We start from the raw sequence: 21,527 nt of genomic DNA on the forward strand, positions 1-21,527 counted from the left end.
AAAACGCTTCTTTAATTTCTTTAAAACTCTATTTCCTCCTCTATTTTGTACCTGGTCCATGTCCTATCATTTTTATTGTTTTTCGTCATTTGGGTGGAATTATAATTATTTATCATTTGTACTTCATTGCTACTGGATTGCATTTTGTAATAATCTATTTATTTTTGTTATGTGTAATCCATGTTGATTTGATTCTATGGATGAATTTTCGTCTATTTCCAAAAAAAGGTTTTCGACCATACTGTAAATCGTACAAAATGAAAAACACCTGAAAACGAGCTGATCCTTACATCTGCTTGGAAATAAAGTCTGAATACGGATGGAACAAAACGGGTTTATGGAAAAAGGAGTCCAGTCCGATTGGCGGAAAAAGCAGTCCATTCCGATTTTGGGGTGGAAAAAGCAGTCCGGTGGTTTCTACTAAATTCTACGAAAGACCATAGGCACAATTTTTTCTTGTGTATGTACTTCTAGTTTCTATGGGTACTTCGAGTTTCTATGAGTACTTAGAGTTTCTATGAGTACTTAGAGTTTCTATGGGTACTTAGATTTTCTATGAGTACTTAGAGTTTGTATGGGAACTTAGAGTTTCTATGAGTACTTAGAGTTTGTATGGGAACTTACAGTTTGTAACTTACATATCATCGTCATCATCATGCCTCCGGATTATTACTTACATATAAGTAATATTATAAGTAATAATAATTAGTCAAAAGATGAAGCGGTCAACTGACAAAATTTCCAGGGCCGATCCTGCTTGCAAGTAGCCTGATTAAATCGCTTTACGGTTGCCAGCTGCCTAACATCCAGCCGGCCCCTGCTAAAGCCGTGTATGGCAGACTTTGCATTACACCGACAAGCATGTAAGTACCGGAAGTACAATTGTAAGAAAGAATCCCTTAATAATTAACTTTTGTTTATTGTGGATAGGTGACCTGTATGTATAGAAACTACTTTTCTGTGGTCCCAAGAGGTGTAAATCGGTTGACCGCTATTCCTCACCCAAGATTGCCTGAATTACGGGTTAAGGCGGCATATAGTGAGTCACATATATGCTAATTCAAGTTCCCATACAAACTCTAAGTAGTCATAGAAACTCTAAGTACCCATAGAAACTCTAAGTACTCATAGAAACTCGAGGTCCCCATAGAAACTAGAAGTACACACAAAAAAAAAATTGTGCCTATGGTCTTTCGTAGAATTTTGTAGAAACCACAGGACTGCTTTTTCCACCCCAAAATAGGACTGGACTGCCTTTTCCGCCAATCGGACTGGACTCCTTTTTCCATAAACCCGAACAAAACTGGCTTCTGTACAGGAGGGAGTTTCGATACTGTGGTGAACATTGTTTTACCAGAGAACGTCATACAGCCAGAGGTTACGCTGTGAGAGGGTGTGCGCGGAAGCAGCCTGCACAGGAGACTAGGCTTCTTTATTGTGCTGTACTATGATCATTTTCATGAATTGCAACAATACACTGCAAAGATGCATGTTAAAAAATGACTTTATTGAGTTTGAAAAATTGACAACAATATATTCCAACATTATTCTCAATACTGGAGAACGTAACACTAGTATTTCTAAAATCTACAACTATTGCACATGAAGTGATAAAATGTACTTGTATCTCTCAGGAAAATTTTCATTGTAAATCTGGCAACTGTTCTTCCACACAGATTTGTATGTCATGCATATATACAGATTAAATGATAAATTGTCAGGAATGATTAAAAAATGATAATCCAACAGGTTATAATTTTGTGTCAATATGGTTTGTTATGAAACAATGGAACAAATGAAGAGATCATACAAACAGTATTCCTTAAGGATAAAGATACAAACAGTATTCCTTATGATAGAACAAACTCTCCAATGATAGCGTACATTTTCCTGATGACAAGCTAGAAAGTGAGAAACTTCATTCTGGAACTCGCAACTATGAGAAGATACCAGTACTGAAATCATCTCATTACCAAAACATTTAGATATCAAACTGTTCTCCTTTTTGTTGGAGATAAGTCACATAGCCACACACATAGAAAACCAATGCTACTAACAACTCATACAAACATTTTTGTCTTTTCTATTGATGTGTAAATTCACATGTACATCTACAAGTTTGTATAGTAGTATGCTGAGCACTGGAAGCAGCAACTGTGTGTACATGTACCTTACAGTTAGTCCAACAAGATGAAGTGTTAATTATTTCGAGAAAGATTTCAAGATTTTCCTTAAAATTAACTACTATTCATTTATAAAATTGCAGCATTTCGAGATTTAGATTTATCTATATGGTCAAAAAACATTCATCCCATAGCTGCCTTTATTCCTGTAATAGCTGCCTTTGAAAAGCTCCCTGCAACAACTCTCACACTATCCTCACACATGACAATGTTAAAACCCCCATGTCTAATGTAGCAGATATAACATGACAGGCTCACAATCGACGCAGCCTTCGTTTGCTTCCCTTGCTGCCGGCTACTGGACTGGTTCGGACCTTCTTCCCCCGCACGAGTGTTGGTGAGATGATGGGGGTGAGTGCTGGACAGGGGATGTCTCCATGGAACTCACAGTTGCAGTGGAGGCAGTAGTCAAACTTACATCTAAGAAGCAGAAAAAATGCTCATCTTTATTTCGCTGTCATATACACTTGGTAGAAACTTTTAATGAGATTTTTGTTTGTATCAGATTCAGACTGAAGTTCATGCAAAATATACACCAGCTCCTTTGTGTACATGTACCAATCCATGCAGCAACCATCTCATTAGGCCACCCCAATTTAATTTGTTGGTTCTTGGATTTTTCCATAAAAAATATAAAGCAACAGGGCAGAAAAAAAGTAAAACAGCCATCCTACTATAGCCCCAAATGCTACAATAGGAGTCATGAAATCCACACAAAAGGCTGGGTTAATATTTAAACAATGAATTTTGAACTTTTAATCAAACCACCATTGATGGATAGAAAAACTGTAGCAACTGGGAAGAAAATGACTTTCCTCAACTGTTGGGGGCAAAATATGAGTATTTTTGAGTTGATTAAGAACCAGAATCCTTTTTTTTTGCAAATCAGAAAAAAATGAAGAGGCGAATCAGAGAACCAACAAATGAAATTGGTGTGGCCTTACCAGTTAATCAACAGCAACACATTTACAAATTATTTTCCCATGTTGTCTAGAAGTGAGTTCTACTCTGCTCAGCCAACTTTACACATATCCAAACATGGCCTCCCAAACCTTTCCCAGATTTCCTTGGGAGTTATTGTGAACAAGATCATTGGGTTTGAAGCTGGTCAGTGTAGTTTGCTACTGGCTAACCAAATGTTCCAAACAGTTTTAAAAATGACGAGATGTTGGGAGATTGTGGAAAGGTCTGGGCAGTCTCTGGAAAGTTAGCAGTAGTCATGGCATGGTTAGGACTAAAAGTTGGAGACAATTGTTTCCTAACTAATTCCAGAACGTGGGCCAACCATCCAAACCTTCACACAATACAGATGGAAGATCCATAGAAGCCATCTTGATGCTAGTATACTGACAAAGTTTGATCTCTAAATGGGTTACAACATAGAACTTAGAAGTACAGGTATGCTACATTATGATTTTTACCATGGTGGAGCCAGGACCACTATTAAAAGCTGCTGAGCTGGTTGTGTCCGTTTCAGTAATTCATGTAAATTGGAAGATCTGGCAAATGGTTGGGAATCAGTTATCAGGGCTCATAATACTGGGTGCATGTGCACCTTGGTGCACCCAAATTTGGAGCTGTGCACCCAATTATTTTCTTTTAAATTGTTGTAGGTATTTTTGTCCATATCAAATCTATAATAGTAATACAGGATATTCTTGGCATCTTAGTGTCAGAAAAATAATAAAATCTTTGTTGTAGTACTTGTTTAGATTTTGAAATTACCTCCCAGTAAGATCTGTAATTAGGTTTTGTTTTATATGGTGCACCCAAAGACTTTTTTGTGCACCCAATGTTTTTGGTTGGCACCAGTGCACTTATTCCCAAAAATGAATTTTGAGCCCTGGTTATGATGAAGAGGGAGTCCTCAGTCCCAGCCCACCTGCCCAGTACAGGTACATTGTGCTTCGGTATGATCATGGACTGGTCGGGACAGAAGATTCATGTGAAGGTGTGGCCTGATACTGGTCTGACAGCTCCCAACCCACTGCTGAACTGATACAAGGTCACAGTAATTAGGTACCACTTTGGTATGAATTTGTGACCTCACCCATAATCAAGGTGTATTACTAAAAGTTTGATGCAAAACTATAAAACAGTATAGATAAATTCAAGGTTCTAGCTAGCGTGAAGTAGCGTAGGGGCCCCCTAAATTTCCCCCCCTACGCTAATTTTCAATAAAGTGTAGGGGCATTGTGACTCTATTTCTTTGTTCAAGAATGCCAGATCAAATGTGAAAAATTACAAATCAAGGATACATTGTACACACCTTAGAGATAACATTTTTATCCCTTTGGGTATCCCTCAAATGGCCTTTTTTAGCTCAAATTTTTAAAAGCTCCACCCCATCCCCCTCTCGGTCGCTTTGCAACCTCAACATGCAGCTAGTGCCACTATGCTAAAATTAAATCCTAGCTATATAGCTAGAACATTGATAATGTTCCCCAAACTCAGTCTGTTGTGATGCGTACCTGTCCTGCTGACACGTGGCCCGATGGTTCTTAGGAAAGACGTGTGCTGGACACCGACAGCGGATACACGGAGTCAGGTAATGTCCATACGGCAGTAACCTGGCCAACTGGAGGAGAAGTCAACACAACACAACAGGTTTTCTTGGTATTTCTTCATCCCAGACTCACAGGTCAACTACACTTGTATCAAGTCTGGTCATCAGTACTCTCCAAGCAGAGGTTTGGGTTTTGGGGGTATTTTTAGCGTGTTTTAGGCTTTTTTTATCGGTGTTTCTCTTTTGCACTGAATTTTTTTTCCACCAAACCCAACCTCTGCCGGCACTCACCCCGGGGCGGGGCAAACCTATTCAGGAAACGTGACAGGGAACCATCAAATTATCGTTAGGGATATCCATTTTACTGTGGTGGATTATCACACATCTAGCCAGTCAGAAAGGCATTCATTGGGCCACATGCCTCCTGCCGACTGTGCCTATTCATGCGTCTGGTTCACACCTCCTTGCAGAACGACTGAAATGTGTTTAAGTGATTAGGTTTATAGCCCATTGAAGCTTTCGACTGCCGGCAGAGGTTGGGTTTGGTGGGAAAAAAATTCAGTGCAAAAGAGAAACACCGATAAAAAAAGCCTAAAACACGCTAAAAATACCCCCAAAACCCAAACCTCTGCTTGGAGAGTAGGTCATCAGCCCTGAATGGTGTGTGCACGTGAGTATGTGTGTGTGTGCACATGTGTGTGCAGATATGTGTATGTGTGTGTACTTGTGTGCACAGGTATGTGTGTGTGTATGCGTGTGCACATATGCTGCGTGTGGGAGTGTGTATGTGTATTTGAATAATCCAAGCATAATGTTTTACTTACAGGACCATAATGGGATTATTACCATCATTAATACCACGGTATTTCTTCTAAGATCTATTGAAAAAATGCAGTAACAAAAACATGGCAAACGGTTGAGTACTTTCGCATTGCCACTACATTAGAAAGAACAGGAAGTTTCCACAATACATTACATTGTACATCTTTTAGAGAATAATTCTGATAACCTTGGAGAATTGTTCATGTCTGGACATGGCAGGTGCGGGCTGTGTTGGTGTGACCACCTGCTGCAGCTGTAAGGTGGCCAGGGCAGCTGGGACAGAGTCTGGCAAACTGCCAACATCACGACAACGCCATTTCATAATGTTTTCCTAAAAAAAGAAAAGGAGAAAAATTGTTAGGAGGGTTTTCTATGGTGTGTGGAAAAAAAGACACATGGGCTTCTGTTTCATATTGATAATGTTGATTACAGAAATTTTGTCAAACTAAGACCAATATCTGGATCAGCAGACAATGAACTGGATAGTGAGTGAGCCAGCCAGCCAGTGAGTGAGTGAGCCAGAATCCACAACTAGTCTCACCATCATTCCTATTCTCTAGCACCAATACTTAGTAATACTACAAGTCAAGCACATCGGAGTCAGGCCCTGATGACTTCAGAACCATGGTCCGTTTGCTATTGACCAAGTAACTGACCCTCAGTTCTGGCTTTATAAATAAAGATTAGATGTTCAAGGGTTAGGTGTAGTTCACCAAAAGGTCAGTGTGGTATTGAATACAAGCATGATCCCTTAGAATGACAGCAAAATGACAAAAACACAAATTCACAAACACTCTAGAACTGTTGTGTAGTACCATGCCAACACGGGGAGCCAGTCGAGCCAGCCTCCTTCTCTCTCTGAGGTAGGTCTGTCTGCATGGCTCTGCCTCCCTGTCACTCACACACACCAGATACCACTGTCTGGACACACAGCACATGCTGCAGACAAGGTGGGCAGAAAATCTCTTATTGTCATCATTAATCAGGCTACTGTACTTTGACTCAATTTTAGGTGAATCCAAAAATACTGGAATTTTTCAATTTTTACCTTAAAAATGAGAGGCCTACCATAATCCTTAGCTTGTGTGCCATCTGTTTTGTAAGGCCTAGGAAAAAAAAAGTGTTTCCTGTTTCCCGACCAACCCTACAAAAAACTACATAGCCTTTTTTGGGGTGGACCCCTGCAAGGGACATAAATTTTATTCAAGCTGATTGACCTTTTCTAGCTCCATAATCTGACACTCCTGTTATGAAATGTTGTACAATTGGTTTTTCAACATTGACATTGAAAATATCAAGACATAGTGTTCACATGGAAGTTTTACTTTGTTAAACTGTATTGTACTGTATATGATCACTGGGGATTGCCAAAGTCTAATAAAAAAAAGGAAAGAAATAATAATCCCTAGGCTACCTACCGACAAAATGGACAGTTCCAAGATTACATAAACCTAGCTGTTAGCCCATTCCCTGATTGTGCCTATAATTATCTAATGGTTACTACTTACTGGTATATATATCAGGGCTCAAAATCCTTTTTTTCAGGAATGTGCAAGATTGCACATTGGTAAAAATTTTAGGTGCAATATGAAAAATTTATGAGCAAAATTACATTTAGTCTGCAACCATTTCACCTTTCCAGTGCTAGTAACTCCCACGCCCCTACATTGTACATCTCTCCACATGTCAGAAATGCAAGAGAAACTGTTGGAACTTCCCGAAATTAAAAACATTTCATACGGCATATAAATTTACTTAACAGTCTGAGAGCAATAAATTACATGTATTTTTGCGACCTCTCAGGGAGGAGCCTAATGGTACAGTATTGTGTGCAATTTGCAAGAATTCTAGGAATTGTATACAGGCATTTTGTCCACAGGAATGGAATGTCCACAGTCATTTCCCTGACCCACATCTATGCCCACATTCTTGGAAACCCTTGGGAAGACCCAGAAGACCTGTCTACCACGGATGGCCCTACTTTCTGTGACCCCGGGGCTCGTTCACTATACACTCAGGAGAGGAGTGCACTGTATCTGTCTTGCTCAAAATCATGAAACGATGGCAGTGCCATGCAAACAATAATCCTAACATGAACCACCGTCGCCATGGCAATGTATGTTTTCAATGCCAGTCTTGTTATTTTCATATTTGTTTCCCTTGATTATCCTGCATGATATGTAAAGCAAAATACATGTATGCTGCTTATAAAAATAATGTATGGTTAATTTTCGGTTCTTTTCCTGCAACAGACCCCCCTCACCCTCCTGCTCTGGGTGCAAAATTGCACATTCAGAATATTTTTTAAGTGGAAATCTTGAAATTCATGTACATGTGCATTTTGCACATTGCACATGGGTACTTCGAGCCCTGTATATCAATGAATGAATGATTATATTAACCTGTCAAGTGCCCTTTGGGATTACACTATACCATAATTATTAAACAATCAAACAAGGGTGAATTTCCTACATGTCTATTGTAGTGTCACATCTATATTGATATTTTTGTGCATTCTCAAAATAAGCTGAGGTTTTGTTTGAAAAGCGGACATTAGGCCACACCAATTCAATTTGTTGTTTCTCGGATTTTTTTCAGAAAAAATATGAAGCGACAGGGCGAAATAAAAATTAAAAAAAAAACAGGCCAAGGCACCCCACGAAGGCCGAAAATGTTACGATATGAACCATGAAGTGAACAAACCAGGCTGGTTTATAATCAAAACAATAGATTTTGAAGTTTTAATAAAACAAAGTTGCATTGTTACATTCTCTCTTCAACCCTTGGGGCCAAAATGTCTTTCATTGAGCATTTTGCAGTTGATTCAGAACCAGAAATTTTTGCAAATCAGAAAAAAAATCGACAGGGCAAATGCGATTAACAACAAATTAAAATGGTGTGGCCCTATTGTTATTAAGAGCTGGAGAATATATAGTGATACTGGCACACTTGTGTCACACTTAGTTCTTACCTGCTAAGGTCTGGAGGGTCCAAATATGCCAGGATGGATTCAACTATCATTGGCATGTTATACACATGAGTCAGTTCTCCTGAAAAACACAACTTCTAATGTTGGTACGTGTGTTCATTCTGCTGACAGGGCTTGAAAATAAATAGATGAAATACTCAATGCACCTTAGTACAGGTACAATTGCAGCTGTGCAGGTATTTCTGATATCTACCTGCACTGGTCCATGTACTGGGTATACACAGGGTTCTAGCTAGGATTTAATTTTAGCGTAGTGGCACTGGCCGCATGATGAGGGAGTGAAGCGGAGCTTTTAAAAGATTTGATCTTAAAAAGAGGTCATTTGAGGGATACCCAAAGGGAAAAAATGTTATTTCTAAGGTATGTACAATGTATCCTTGATTTTTCACATTTGATCTGGCATCCTCGAAGAAAAGAAATACAGTCACAATGCCCCCATGCTGTATTAAAAATTAGCATGGGGGGGGGGAATTTAGCGTAGGGGGTCAAAATTATAGCGTAGGGGGGAAAATTTAGCATAGGGGGTCAAAATTATAGCTACTTTGCACTAGCTACAACCCTGATAAATATATATACATGTAGGTGCATGTGGATCTTTAGATGCTGACAGTAAGCTATGAAATATTTACAGTGCTACACCAGTCCCTGCATGCTGACAGGTGGTAAATTAACTATCTTGTAAGAGGTCCTCTGGACCAATCAGGTCCTCAGGACCAATCAGAGGAGTTAGAGAAACAGGTATGTAACTATGCTAATGAGGGGGATGATATAAAGAAGGGGGCTTAGACTTAGAGGGCACAGATATGCAGTTTGCCTTCGGAGAGAGGAGGTAAGCAGGGGTTTGGAGAAACAAGGGGGGAGTTGGGAAAGGGTATAGCTATATAGCAAGAGACATAAGAGTAAGATATTACATCAAGGCAGGATAGGTATTTCTTTCCCCAAACACCCCACCTACCCCGACCCAATTTCTTTTTAAGGGCTAGAGAAGACCATGTGCTCTGACTGATTCATTGAAAGTGATGCTCACTCTGACCAACACTGAATCAATTTAACCATAAAAGTTACTCTGAAGTATATATAATTTGTCTTGGGGAAGCTTGCTTTAGTATTTCAAATATAGTATAGAATTAGATCCTAATGTGTTAAAGTAGAATGAAGCAACAGAGAGTGAACTTTTACTTCAATCTGCTATAGTAGCCATTTGACTCCAACTTTGTATTGGCTTTGGGGTTAGGCAGCAGGGAGAAGGTTAACCGTACCAGCTAGAGGACTATGGACAGTAGAACCAAATTTGTTGACAGGGACTGGAGAGTAGAGAGAGTTACTCTCCTGTACTCACCAATGAAGTCCACATAGTCACAGCCCACTTTACTGCCTGGCTGGCGCTCGTGCAACACAAACTGTGACAGGGACAGGGCCAGGCCGCTGTCATCCATCCCGCCTGTCTCCATCACAGCAGGTTCTGCTACATCACAGCGGCTCTGGGCTGGTCTGCGCGGCAGGTCTCGGCTGAACAGTTTCCTTTTGATGGTGCCTGGCGTCTTCACGCTTCCAAAATCACCCAGGAGAGATTTCCTTACTTTATTCACTTCTGCTGGGTGACGTCTTTTTCCTGGGCTTACTTTGCTTCTTCCTGTTGATGTTTGTAGCTTGGATGGGCTACATCTTTTCCCAGGGCTGGATCTTAACTTCACTGGAGAAAACCGCAACTTGGGTGGACTTGAGCATTTGTGAGGGCTGTTCTTCTTTGGTGATTTCCTAAGTTTACTGGGTGATGCTCGGATCTTCCTGGGTGACTGTTGTTTTCTAGTTTTGCAGGGAACAGTGTCTGACGGTGACGGTGGTGGGGCAGGGTGTTTCTCTGGGGAGAGTTTGAAGTGGACATGCCGCCCTGACAACTTTGTGTTTTCCTTGAAGTCTGTAAGTAGCTGCTCTTCTTGTACGTCTCCATCCTTCCCACCACTGATACTAGTGTTAGATGATGCTTCCCTCACGATAATATCTGTCTCTTCAGTCATCATTGTGTCACAAACACAGGACAGGCCATGGCTCCCTTCCATGTAGGAATCAGTGTCAAAACTCGAAACACTCAGACCTAAGGCACTGTCTGCAAATGTAGCTGCGAGGTTTGGGCCAGAATCAGCAACTTGTTTGAAATCTGAACAACTGACCTGTCCTTTATCATGAAGAGATGAACTGTCAGCAAAGGGATTATGTACTGTTGAACTTGAGAGGGTTGAATTATCACTAGAACTTTCCATGCACCGATTTTGCAGTACATTGAATGCTTCAGAATTGCGTACGCATGCCAATGGTGGGTTCCGGTGGTTGTTATTCCTGACATCTGTAGGTTGTGATAATCTGCATACTTTGACAGGAGGAGGGCTGTCACTGCCACTCTCACAGCCTTCTTCCCACTCAACAGGAGGAATGTTGACACTCTCAGCAACTTTCACACCCTCAACATTATCTGGAACTGCAACGTGTACGCGTGTTTTGTTGTCCTGTCCACCTGGATACATGTACCTTTCACAATGTGTGACTTGTCCAGGTAACATTCCTATAGACTGCTGGTGGGATCCCTTTATACTCGCAGTCTTTCCTTGTGGAGAGACCAGTGAACCCGTGTGCCCTTGACCATTGCTGCTTGTTATGTTGCTGTTTTGTGGCCCATTTGCAGACTTTGGCATCCCGGCAACGTTCACTGCCTTTTGTGAACCTACATGACACATACAGTTGTCTCCCTGACGGCTTACTGATTCTTCCTTTGCCCTGTCCTGTGTGTTCTCCTTCAAACTGGGTTCCTTCCTGTTCTCTGAGCTAACACCTACGTCATGCAGACAACTTTCACTGTGCTCTTTCCCTAATAGCTGATCTTCTATTTCTATCAAACCTTCCTTCAGTTGGAAGTGATTTGGTATGTGCTTGTTTGTGTACGGAGACTGTGGGACTAAACAGTCACCCTCCTCTATGCTATCTGTTGGCATGCTAAGAGGTAGATGTGAGATAGCAGTGATGACTTTAGAGATGTCTGATAAGACCGAGTCATCTGTAGGGTGAAGAGTTGGTGCAGGTTCTGGTGTTGGTGTGGCACAAACCAACGCATTCTGTCTCTGTAATGTCTCTTTATCTTTCTCCAACCCTGTGTAAAAAATCAAAATGCAAGAATTGTTCATGGTGTCATTTAGGAATCTAGGATACTGGGTGAACTTTGCAGAGAGATACATTTGATACTAAAAGCAGTTAACGCAGTAAAACTGTTAAAGCACATATAACTAGAAAGGTAACATTTGCAAGGCAAATGCATAATGTTTACCTTCGCATATGGTCTGCTCTGTTAATTCTTAAACACATTCACTTATATAGTGACAGGAGTCTAAATCCCTCCTACTATAAATTAAAACATTATGTAACCCAACACCAGTTACCATGGTGACAGACAGCCTGGTCAACCAGGTCAGAGGTCAGTGTTTGGAATGGAAGAAGAAAAAGATACAGAGCAAAAACAATTTGTTTTCCTTTGGTAACATAAATATATATTACACACATACAGTACCAAAAACATACCCTTCTAGCAAAGGTATTTCCAAACCTACCAGGTGTAGTATAGCAAGTGTGGCTGTGCTGTGTGGAGGAGTCCAGTGTGGACACACCCAAGTCATGGTCCAGTACAGCTGAACTCTCTACACACAGGGTTTGGACAGACTCCGGCGGGGGATGGGGCTCCTGCAGTCAAATATAAACAACAATTTGGAGACCCTGGAATGAAATACAGTCAAACCTGTCCAAGCCGGCCACCCAGGGGACCACAGAAAAGTGGCCACCTTGGACAGGTGGTCTCCTTGAAGAGGGTAATCTCACATGACTGAGACATAAATGGTTTCCAAGTCAAGATATTCTAATGTCAAATGATGAGGGTGGCACATGGAACAATTTAACTCGAACAAAAACATCATCCAGCAGTCAAGGAAAACTGGTTGGTTTCCTCCTGATTTCTCATCAGTGAGTGTTATCATTGATAATCAACATGATCAAAAATGATGTGGTCACCATGGGCAGGTATCAAGCCTTGAGCGGACCCAACTCAGGGTGGTTGTGGTCGCGTTAGAGAGGTGGTCACCTTGGACAGGTTGCTTAATGCTTGTGTCAATGGGGAAATTTTTTGGGACGAGAAAAAGCGGTCACCATGGCCAGGTGGCCTGCTTGAAGAGGTGGTCTGCTTAGCACTGGTTTGCCTGTAATGGTTTCTGACCAGGTATGATCCATACTTTCTCAATTCTAAGTGATGCAGGTAAAGCTTGTCTGTTGCAAGTGATTTTCAGTGTTACCAGTGTAGGTATGTAGAAAAAGTATGTCTGCACATTGGCCACTGAGAGCCGTTAATTTTTATTTTTTATTTTACATGAAAATGTACATGATAAAGGGGCTGACCTCTCCGACAACTGGCAGCCTCCGGCGTGGGAGTTTCTTCTGTTTCTGAGGACAGGAGTCTACCTGGATGTACTCCATGGAGTCCTGGCTGGGAACTGGGTAGGGAAATGGACGCTTGATGGACGAGGGTGGTGTGGGCAGGACCAGGTCACTTGATGATACACTGGACATACTCATCCAACATGGTGTACTGGTCTTTACTTGTTTGCCTGCATTTGACAACAGACAATTTACAAATAACATCATCCACAGGATCTCCCTCGGGCCATCTGTCCCGTGGTCAGTCACTGGTACCTCGTCTGATACCCCTGCTTACCTGGATGAAACTTGAAACTTTTATTTCAAATGCCACATAGCAGACAAAAGTCTGAATTGCGTCAGCATTTACAAACCTTTGTGCTCGTTTTGTAATAAACAAAATATGGGTATTTACAGTTAAAATTGTCCTCATCAGTAAGTTCTTAATTTCTATATACAACACATTGACATCTCTTACCGATTAAAAAAATCAATTACCTACTACAACTTGTAGAGAAAGGTAGACTGATAAAAAGATTAGTGCAGGGTAAACATCAAATATGGAGATTCTAAATGCAAAAAGTTTGTTTACAGTTCAAAGTTCACTGTTCCTTGTTGAGGTTTACAAGGTATGGGATGGGAGAGTTTTTCAGTCTGTTGGTCCGACAGAGGTGCGTTCAGTTTCTGCTTGTTGCGAGTGTTCCGATCAGATATTTCTCCCCCTCAACCTCGGAAACCTTCATGTCTAATCTTCATCGACGAATGTTATTAGCATTTAAGTTTTTTTTTTTTTAACAGAAAATGTGACCATACAGAACTTTCTATAGTAGGATTAGGAATGATTCAAGTTCAACCCAAATCTGACCTGATGTTGACCAACACTGCCCGGCTGCACCGCTGGACACAACCGGAGTGGACCCAGGAGTCACCATGTTCATGTGTGAGTGTTGATGAATGGGATGCTGGGTAGCTGCTCTCCTCAATAAACCACCTGTGACTGGGGTACAGTCTGGAGTCTCCATGACGGGTGGTTGTGCCTTGTTTCCTCGGTGGAAAGGAGTGAAGTTGGGTGTGCTGACTGGTGTGAATACGGATGTGTCGGGATGGTCAGTACTGAAGGTAGAGAAGGTCTGGGGTGTACTGGTGTCCACTCCTGAGGCCCAGCTGATAGTGGCTGCAGTGTTCCACCACACATTCGGGCCGGCTGCGCTGGACACGTTTGGATGCCTGCCTGCTGCCCGACCGGTCCCTGCTACACCCTGAAACACAGTAAAACCTGGCTGAATGTACAATAGTAGGGCTCGATATACTGGGTGCATGTACACCTTATGGGCAAAAAATATCATTTGGCCTGCGTCGTGTGTAGTTTTCCTCTGACACATCTAAGGTGACCAAAGGAAAATTGCCCCTCACCAGTGGAGGGCTTGTTTACACGCTCAAAAAATCTGTTGCGCCGCCGCGTGTCGTTGACGCAGGCCAAATGATTCATTTTTGCCCCGTGTAAATTGGCCCTCAGTGCACCCATATTTGGAGCTGTGCACCCAATATTTTTGGGGGTGGGTGCACCAGTAATACTTTAGTAGTGTATACAGCACATGTATTCTTATTAATCTTAATATCTGTCAGAAAAATAAGAAAATAATTGTTGTAATACTTTTCTTTAGAAATGAATCATACTTTGTTTTTTTCTGACATTATATATTTCTACTTACTATTATTTTTATATGGTGCACCCAAAAATTTTTTGTGTGCACCCAATTTTTTTAGTCTAACTGCTCCAGTGCAGTTGTACCCAAAAATAACTCTTGAGCCCTGAATATATAGGTTGTTAGAATTGGGCAATAATGTTACATCTTAATTATAAGGTACTGTCATGTTCATTGTACATGCCACATGCATGTTAATAGTGGTGCATACCGGTTCACTGGACTTGGATCCGGACTTGTAAGAATATTTAGGTTCAAGTCCAAAAAAACCTAAACGTCAAGAACCAAGTCCGGACTTATTACCATAAAAGTCCATTTCACATACCCCTTTTCTTTCCAAACCACCTAAAACCTTCCGTAGATTGCAAAATCTTTGCTGCAAACTGAAGAAAACATTGCCATCGGGCATCGCCAAGTACCGGCCTCCATGTTATGTGGCCAAAGTTTCACCCAGACAACATTGCATTGCAAGGTAGCAACATGCAATTTTGTATATGCCATGGGCTTAGGTCCGGACTTTCAAGTCCGGAACTGAACTTAAACCTCTGGACTTGAATCCGGACCTGAACCTAAAATTGGGTTTAGGTATGCAACACTATGCATGTACTATGTTTTGTTGGTCTTAAGAATTTATTTTCAGTGATGCTGGTGGCTATGACAAGACAACTGAATGTTGTACATACAACAAATGCTCAGCCGTTGTGATCTAAGATGAATATGTACGTAGTCAAATTACTGGAAATGACCACTTCCACAAGACCATTTGCTTTTTTAGATGACCACTTTTTGTCAGTCCTGAAAAATTTGCCTATAGACATTAAGAATTTTGCCTAAGCCGATCATTCGCGTGGGGCCCATATGCGACCAAAACTCTGCCTATGGAGACAACTTCAGATAACCCGGGCACAAAGTGCACTATTTCTTTACTAGTATTGACTCTCCTTGGTGTCTCTTTTTCAAGCCAAGCCAATATTGAAATGAAAATATATTTTTTGAAGAACAAAGATTCGAAAATGGTGGATGAGATGCCCAACAACTTTCTATTAAGTATTCAGCTTTACAGAGCAATGCTCCAATTTTTAAATTCAATTGGTATATACATGTATATTGCACAGTATCACTATTAATGTTTCTGTATGCTTACCAAATACCAAAAATTTAAATTTAAAGGACATGTACTTTGAAATCTGTGTCTGTCTTGTCACTGTGACTCTTTGTAAGACCACTGTCTAAAAAGACTGGTTTCTATCAGTATCAGTCAGTCCTATACTCTCATCTGCCAAATAAACATACCCCCCGGAATAAACGTACCCCCCGGACAAATCTTCAAAATGTAATAAACATAACCCCCGGAATAAACGTACCCCCCGGAAAATTACCAAAATTGACGGGTAACCTGTGTCTCTTATACTAAAATGCACCCTTACTGATATACATTGTATGCACAAATCTTTAACTGTTATTTGCAATTAGGAATTTAAATAGACAACAAAGAGAGCATTTCTAGTATAAATGTACACATGTTCTTGGGAAATACATGTACATAAAGTCAAACCTGTATAGAGACATTACGACCACTTTTTGTTGGTCCCTTGAATTTTTCCCATTGACTCAAGTGTTAAGAACCTTGCTTATTGCGTCTACCTGTCTAACACGTCCAGCGCCCACATGTTTTCGGTCCCGAGACGGCCTGGGGCCGCCCAGTTCGACCACCCCACCACCAAAATGCCAAATTATCCCACTGTCTTGAGTCGAGTCGTGCGTATGTTGCGAAATGTTGGCCAAGAAAATACCACGGGTACCGGGTAATCCGGATAATAAAGAATATGGGCATGATGTGGCAGGCATGTGGCAGTGTTTTTTTTTTTTTGCTAGCGAAATGTCTAAGTGCCGATTACTCAAAAATGGCCCCTAAAAATCCCAGGGAACCATCCCAGCATATCGTAACTTGGCGTCGATTACGACAACTTTTCTTTTGGGAGAAATCCACTAAAATCAGAAAATAATGCTTCTGTAGCGACCAGATAGAGCTCCAGATATTTACTGGGCGATATTACCCGGGACTTTGTCGTAAAAATGAGCCAAAAGAGGTCATTTGGGGTTAACGGGAGGTCTCATTTTTTTACGGGAAAGATTGCGTAATATTGTATCTGATTTCATGCTTCTATTGCGATAAATCGACATCGACAAATATCATACGGTACCTAAAAATCTTAAGTATTAAATGACTTGCTTAGTTTGTTAGTTTGTTTTAATTTAGAGCTTTGAGGAGTTTGTACTTTCATAAGCACCACCCATGACAATGGAACATTCGAGAACATTCAGACAAATTTATGCATTCGGCGATCGCGAAAACTGGCCCGAAAATGACAAGTTTCTCGCTACAATACGCGTTTATAAACGTCTCCACGTTGAAGATTTGTCAATTTTTTTCACGTGTAATCGAAAAAAATTACTGATTTTCAAAAAATTAATAAACGTACCGTGCAAAATAAGAACGTACCGGATGGATGTTCGGGCAAAAAAAAATAAACGTACCGGTACGTTTATTCGGCAGATGAGAGTACATGATAATTGTCTTACTCGAATCAGACAACTTGGAATGACTGGCCCACTTCAACAGACAGCTTCAGACTTCCGTGATCACAAAACATGGTTTTACTGTTTTTATCACGTGGGGGTATGCATGCTAGATGTCTATAAATTGGTGTACATGTACTAGTAATGTTCTTTTTTACAATAACATGTAACTGCAAAACTGACCTCATTTGAATTACATGTATGGTGGAAATTATGTATGCCCACCCATGATGCGACTGCAGACATTATTTGTGATATGTGGAAATGCAAATTCATCTATTTGCTGTCTGAGCCGATTGTACAATAAAAGGCCCAAAGTCACAGAATGCAACAATAACAAGGCACGAAGTTGTGTACATGAATCTGTGTACCAGTAATTTTACTAACTACTTACAAGTAAATTTTTTGACCAGGAGGAAATAAGCAAAGAGCATTCAAAAATTTAAAATAAGGTTTCAGAAGTTGAAATTATTCAGTATCAAGTGACATACACGGTACGATGAATTATAATCATTCCCTGACTAACAAGTTACAGGGGCGAGTACAAATATAATACTACCTACCTACCTACCTAATACTAGTGGTCTTCAAAGCAGTACTGCTGAAACAAATTCTGTATCAAAAAGTTTAACTTAACTGGTATAATCATTATACAGTTAGCAACTGCCTGAAATTTCTGACTTGATACCTTGATACCGTCTACAGTCGAGTAAGTCTTTCTCGTTATATACTACCAAGGAGGCTTTCTTAACCTCCTTGGGATAAACAAGCCCAATCCCCATTATTCAGAGACTGGATGCCAGACTCGACCCCGGCTCTAGTAATTTATACTCCCTTCCTGATGGGGGAAGCCACAAGCCCCGATCCCTCTCGAGCCGGGTATCTGACTGAGAGGGTGTCTTGGAGCTAGCCTGTATATAATATTACTATAATATGGCAACAGGCTACATTATTAACTTAATACCTTCCCACAGTCGATGTTCATGGCCTCTAAAGTCCTCTGGATCTTACAGATGGGCGAGTTGACATCATGTGGTCTCGGGCACACCCGCACTGGGATCCGGGAGCGCTTCTTGCCTGCACCCGGGGCTGCTCCGCATCTCCCAGGGGCACCAGAAGCCATGGTTAGCGTCAACACCTCACACCGGGGGAGGGAAGAGGCTACAGTCAACCCCTCACGAGGGGAGGTGGGAAATGGAGATACGTCCAGAGAAAGATGACCGAGAAAAATGGCGCCTCTATACCACCGTAAACGTCAGAGAACCTGTGGAATATTTTCTCTTCCTCCTGACAAAAAACACCATAAAATATCAAATATTGTGAAAAAAGAAGTTCTCTGGTTATTGCTCTGTCCGCTGGGACGAAGAGTTTTGGCAAAACTGCTGAACAAATTCCAGAAACAAGCTTTACCTCCTGCTGACCTCGATAATTCCTTGGTCAAACACGATCTGAGATGCAAATTTAGGTTTGAAGTTCGTCACCTTTTCCCAGTTTAACCAATCACAGATGACGTGGAAAAAAACAGACCAATCAGAGAAAAGATAAAATGACGTGTGGGCCAAGCGGACCAATCAGAGACAAGGCATGGATACGCCATGGATCCATGGTCTCGCGAGATTCGTCGATAGGGGATCCGGACGTTGTTGTACTCTCCAAGCAGAGGTTTGGGTTTTTGCTTATTTTGGCGTGTTTTTTAATAGGCTTTCTCTTTTCTGCACTGGAATTTTTTACGCCAACATAAAAAAATTCATTGCAAAAAAGAGACCCCGATACAAAAGCCTTAAAACACGCCAAAAATAAAAATGTTTGCTTGGAGAGTAGTGGAGGCTTTTGTCTTGACTCTATCATGACGTCAACGGTGTGAGTCATCCCCCAAGGCAGAGATTAATAGCTGCATTCCAAAAACGTGTTATTCCAAATCATGATTTGGAATGGACCACGTTTTGGAATGCAGATGCATTCGACTTCGTTTTATTCCAAATCATGATTTGGAATGGAACACGTTTTGGAATAGCAGCATTAGTTATTTTATTAAATAGCCGGCCATCCTTCAACCAGCCGCCGAGAGAAGGTCGTGGGCGGAATTCAACATTGTGTCTCTCGGCGGCTGGTTCTCAAAACGCTCAAATTTGGCGCCAGGTCACGTCTGGGCAACCCTTACCATCCCATCATCCCTTGCGAATCTTACATCCGGAAGAAAGGACACCGCTAGCTGGACTTTTGGTTTGACCGGTCGATCTGCGCGTTTTACACAATTTATTTTACGCAATTGCTATCGTCTATCAGGAGGAAACAAAAAAGAAGAGACGCGTAAGGACATGCGTTTTCTCTGGACACACAGAGTCGTGTAAGATGGGATAAATCTTTGCGGAGCGGCGCCGGTTGCCTTTGTTTTGGTTGTGAATGTGATGCTGAAAATGAGCTCAGGTCCCGCCTTGTGTCCCGTTATGTGGGCAGTCAGGATGAACTAACGGGTTTGTCCAACTGGAATAAGAAGAGAAAGATGAGTGGGACGGCAGGATGGACCCCTACACACGCCAAGGTCACAGGTACGTCTGTTACTGTCCTTGTTCTATACAACGTGTCACGTTACATTTTACTATCTCCAAGCAGATGTTGGGCTGTAACGTTAACATAATTATGACAAGAGTTCCGAGATCTCATACCTCCTGTAAATTTCTTCTTTAATTACGCAAATGACCTCTGCATTAACATAATATATGCATTGTGATGTTAACTTTTGATTAACTTACAGATGTCCCAAGTATGACATTCCCCATCATTCACCATTAAGAAATTATAGAATTTTCGCATTAATTATGCAAATTAGGTCATCATTTGCATAATTAGTATCTGTTGATGTTCCATCTGCCATAGGTTACATACATTACATGTATGAAAGTACTATAATGTAAAACACTGTAATTATAGAATTTCCTCATTGATTATGCAAATAAAGTCCTCATTTGCATAATTTGCATTTAATTATGTACATCTCTCTTTCAGCTACCTACCTACAAAAAATGATGAAAATATGTTGTTCCTATCTGGACTTATTGGCTTTCAAAGATTTCGCCTGAAGGACCCCTGCAGTTCCAGAACAAGCTGCTAGGGGGACGAAACCCACACCACTTATTCCTGACAGGAAAATCTATCTGTCACCAAAAATTCAAGACCATAGCATGTTCAGGACAAGAGATACAAAAACCGGAAGCTCTGCTGTAGTACCAAGGTCATCCACCAGGAGGCCCATATTTGACCTTGACCTTCGTCTTCATAAGACTTACCAGCATACCAAATATCAATCACAATCCATAAAGGCGTTATGAAGTTATGCTGACTACAAATGTGCGGAAACACAAACACACACACAGACAGACACACACACACACACACACACACAGACAGACGCACCAAGAACAATACCTCCTATTTTTCATGGAGGTAATAAGGTATTCTACGAATTATTCGATGCAAGGAGCACGTAAATAACCATTTCGCTCACCGTTACAATATTTGTAGTTCTCTCTGGTGTGCAGTCAGCTTGGTCCTCAAAATAGTTTTGCTTGAAAATCATTTATTGTCAAACAACAATTACGATCAATATGTTTGTTTTGCACAACTACTAGTACAAATGTACGAGAAAACTGCAACATACAGTCAGTAGGGCGTATTCTAGCCATGGTGACTTTTGAATCAGGGTTATTTTGATGGTAGTTTTATATATACTGTAGTGTAAATCACGAGTTCATCGCCGTACTTTATTTATAATCATTACATGTATTATATTTGTGGGGTTTGCGGCCACTGCTATTCCGCAATTTATCATTAGGCCACACCAATGTAATTTGTTGTTTCTCTGATTTTTTTCAGAAAAAATATGAAGCGACAGGGCGAAAAAAAAACAAAAAAAAAAAAACAGGCCAAGGCACCCCATGATAGCCGGAAATGTTACAATATGAGCCATGAAGTGAATATACCAGGCTGGTTTATAATTAAAACAATAGATTTTGAACTTTTATTGAAACAAAATTGCATTGTTACATTGAAAAACTTTTCTTCCTAATTCTTAAAGTTTAAGAAGTAGAAAGAAAAGGACTTTCTTCAACCATTGGGGCCAAAATATGTCTTTGCAGTTGCAGTTGATTTAGATTATTAATTAGAACCAAAAAAAAATTTTTTTTTGCAGATCAGAAAAAAATGGACAGGGCGATCCGAGAAGCAACAAATTAAATTGGCGTGGCCTTACCACGAAAAAATAATTTTCTTTCTTCGAGTCCTGCCACCACCAC

The 21,527-nt window shown here is 40.8% G+C and overlaps 2 protein-coding genes across 4 annotated transcripts in view; one reads left to right on the plus strand and one right to left on the minus strand.

Annotated features, from left to right (window-relative positions):
- Window positions 1-1,514: 1,514 nt before the first annotated feature.
- On the minus strand, window positions 1,515-18,629 carry LOC109467629. Of its 2 annotated transcripts, XM_019765659.1 has the most exons (10): window positions 18,200-18,629; window positions 13,815-14,208; window positions 12,932-13,140; window positions 12,097-12,226; window positions 9,840-11,642; window positions 8,483-8,561; window positions 6,327-6,450; window positions 5,699-5,842; window positions 4,655-4,761; window positions 1,515-2,603 (listed from the first exon to the last, which is right to left on the minus strand). In XM_019765659.1, exons 1-10 carry the CDS (start codon window positions 18,356-18,358, stop codon window positions 2,438-2,440), a joined length of 3,315 nt encoding a protein of 1,104 aa, XP_019621218.1. In that variant the 5' UTR covers window positions 18,359-18,629; the 3' UTR covers window positions 1,515-2,437. The 2 variants fall into 2 exon arrangements, with proteins under 2 accessions (XP_019621218.1, XP_019621220.1); XM_019765661.1 differs by lacking the exons at window positions 1,515-2,603; window positions 4,655-4,761; window positions 6,327-6,450; window positions 8,483-8,561 and having other exon boundaries at window positions 5,708-5,842.
- Window positions 18,630-19,400: 771 nt separating this feature from the next.
- The window catches only part of LOC109467630 (rab11 family-interacting protein 1-like), a 33,168-nt gene continuing 31,041 nt past the window's right edge, over window positions 19,401-21,527 (plus strand). For both annotated transcript variants that reach the window (XR_002140096.1, XM_019765662.1), the window contains exon 1: window positions 19,401-19,784. Coding sequence is in view for 1 of the 2 variants with exons in the window: in XM_019765662.1 (XP_019621221.1) it covers window positions 19,739-19,784 (46 nt within the window). In the remaining variant the exon portion in view is untranslated. The remainder of the gene's footprint in view (window positions 19,785-21,527) is intronic.

The sequence above is a fragment of the Branchiostoma belcheri genome, unplaced genomic scaffold, assembly GCF_001625305.1.
Source record: "Branchiostoma belcheri isolate BF01 breed outbred unplaced genomic scaffold, Haploidv18h27 scaffold185, whole genome shotgun sequence".
Lineage (NCBI taxonomy): Eukaryota > Metazoa > Chordata > Leptocardii > Amphioxiformes > Branchiostomatidae > Branchiostoma > Branchiostoma belcheri.

What these genes read in the sequence shown, in the direction of transcription:
- LOC109467629 (XM_019765659.1), bottom strand. Translation starts at nt 18,358, where the DNA reads ATGGCTTCTGGTGCCCCTGGGAGATGCGGAGCAGCCCCGGGTGCAGGC. An exon ending in GCAGTGTTGGTCAACATCAG is followed by an intron (nt 13,141 to 13,814) that starts GTCAGATTTGGG and finishes TGTCAAATGCAG; the next exon opens with GCAAACAAGTAAAGACCAGT. An exon ending in GACCCTCCAGACCTTAGCAG is followed by an intron (nt 6,451 to 8,482) that starts GTAAGAACTAAG and finishes CCTTGTCTGCAG; the next exon opens with CATGTGCTGTGTGTCCAGAC.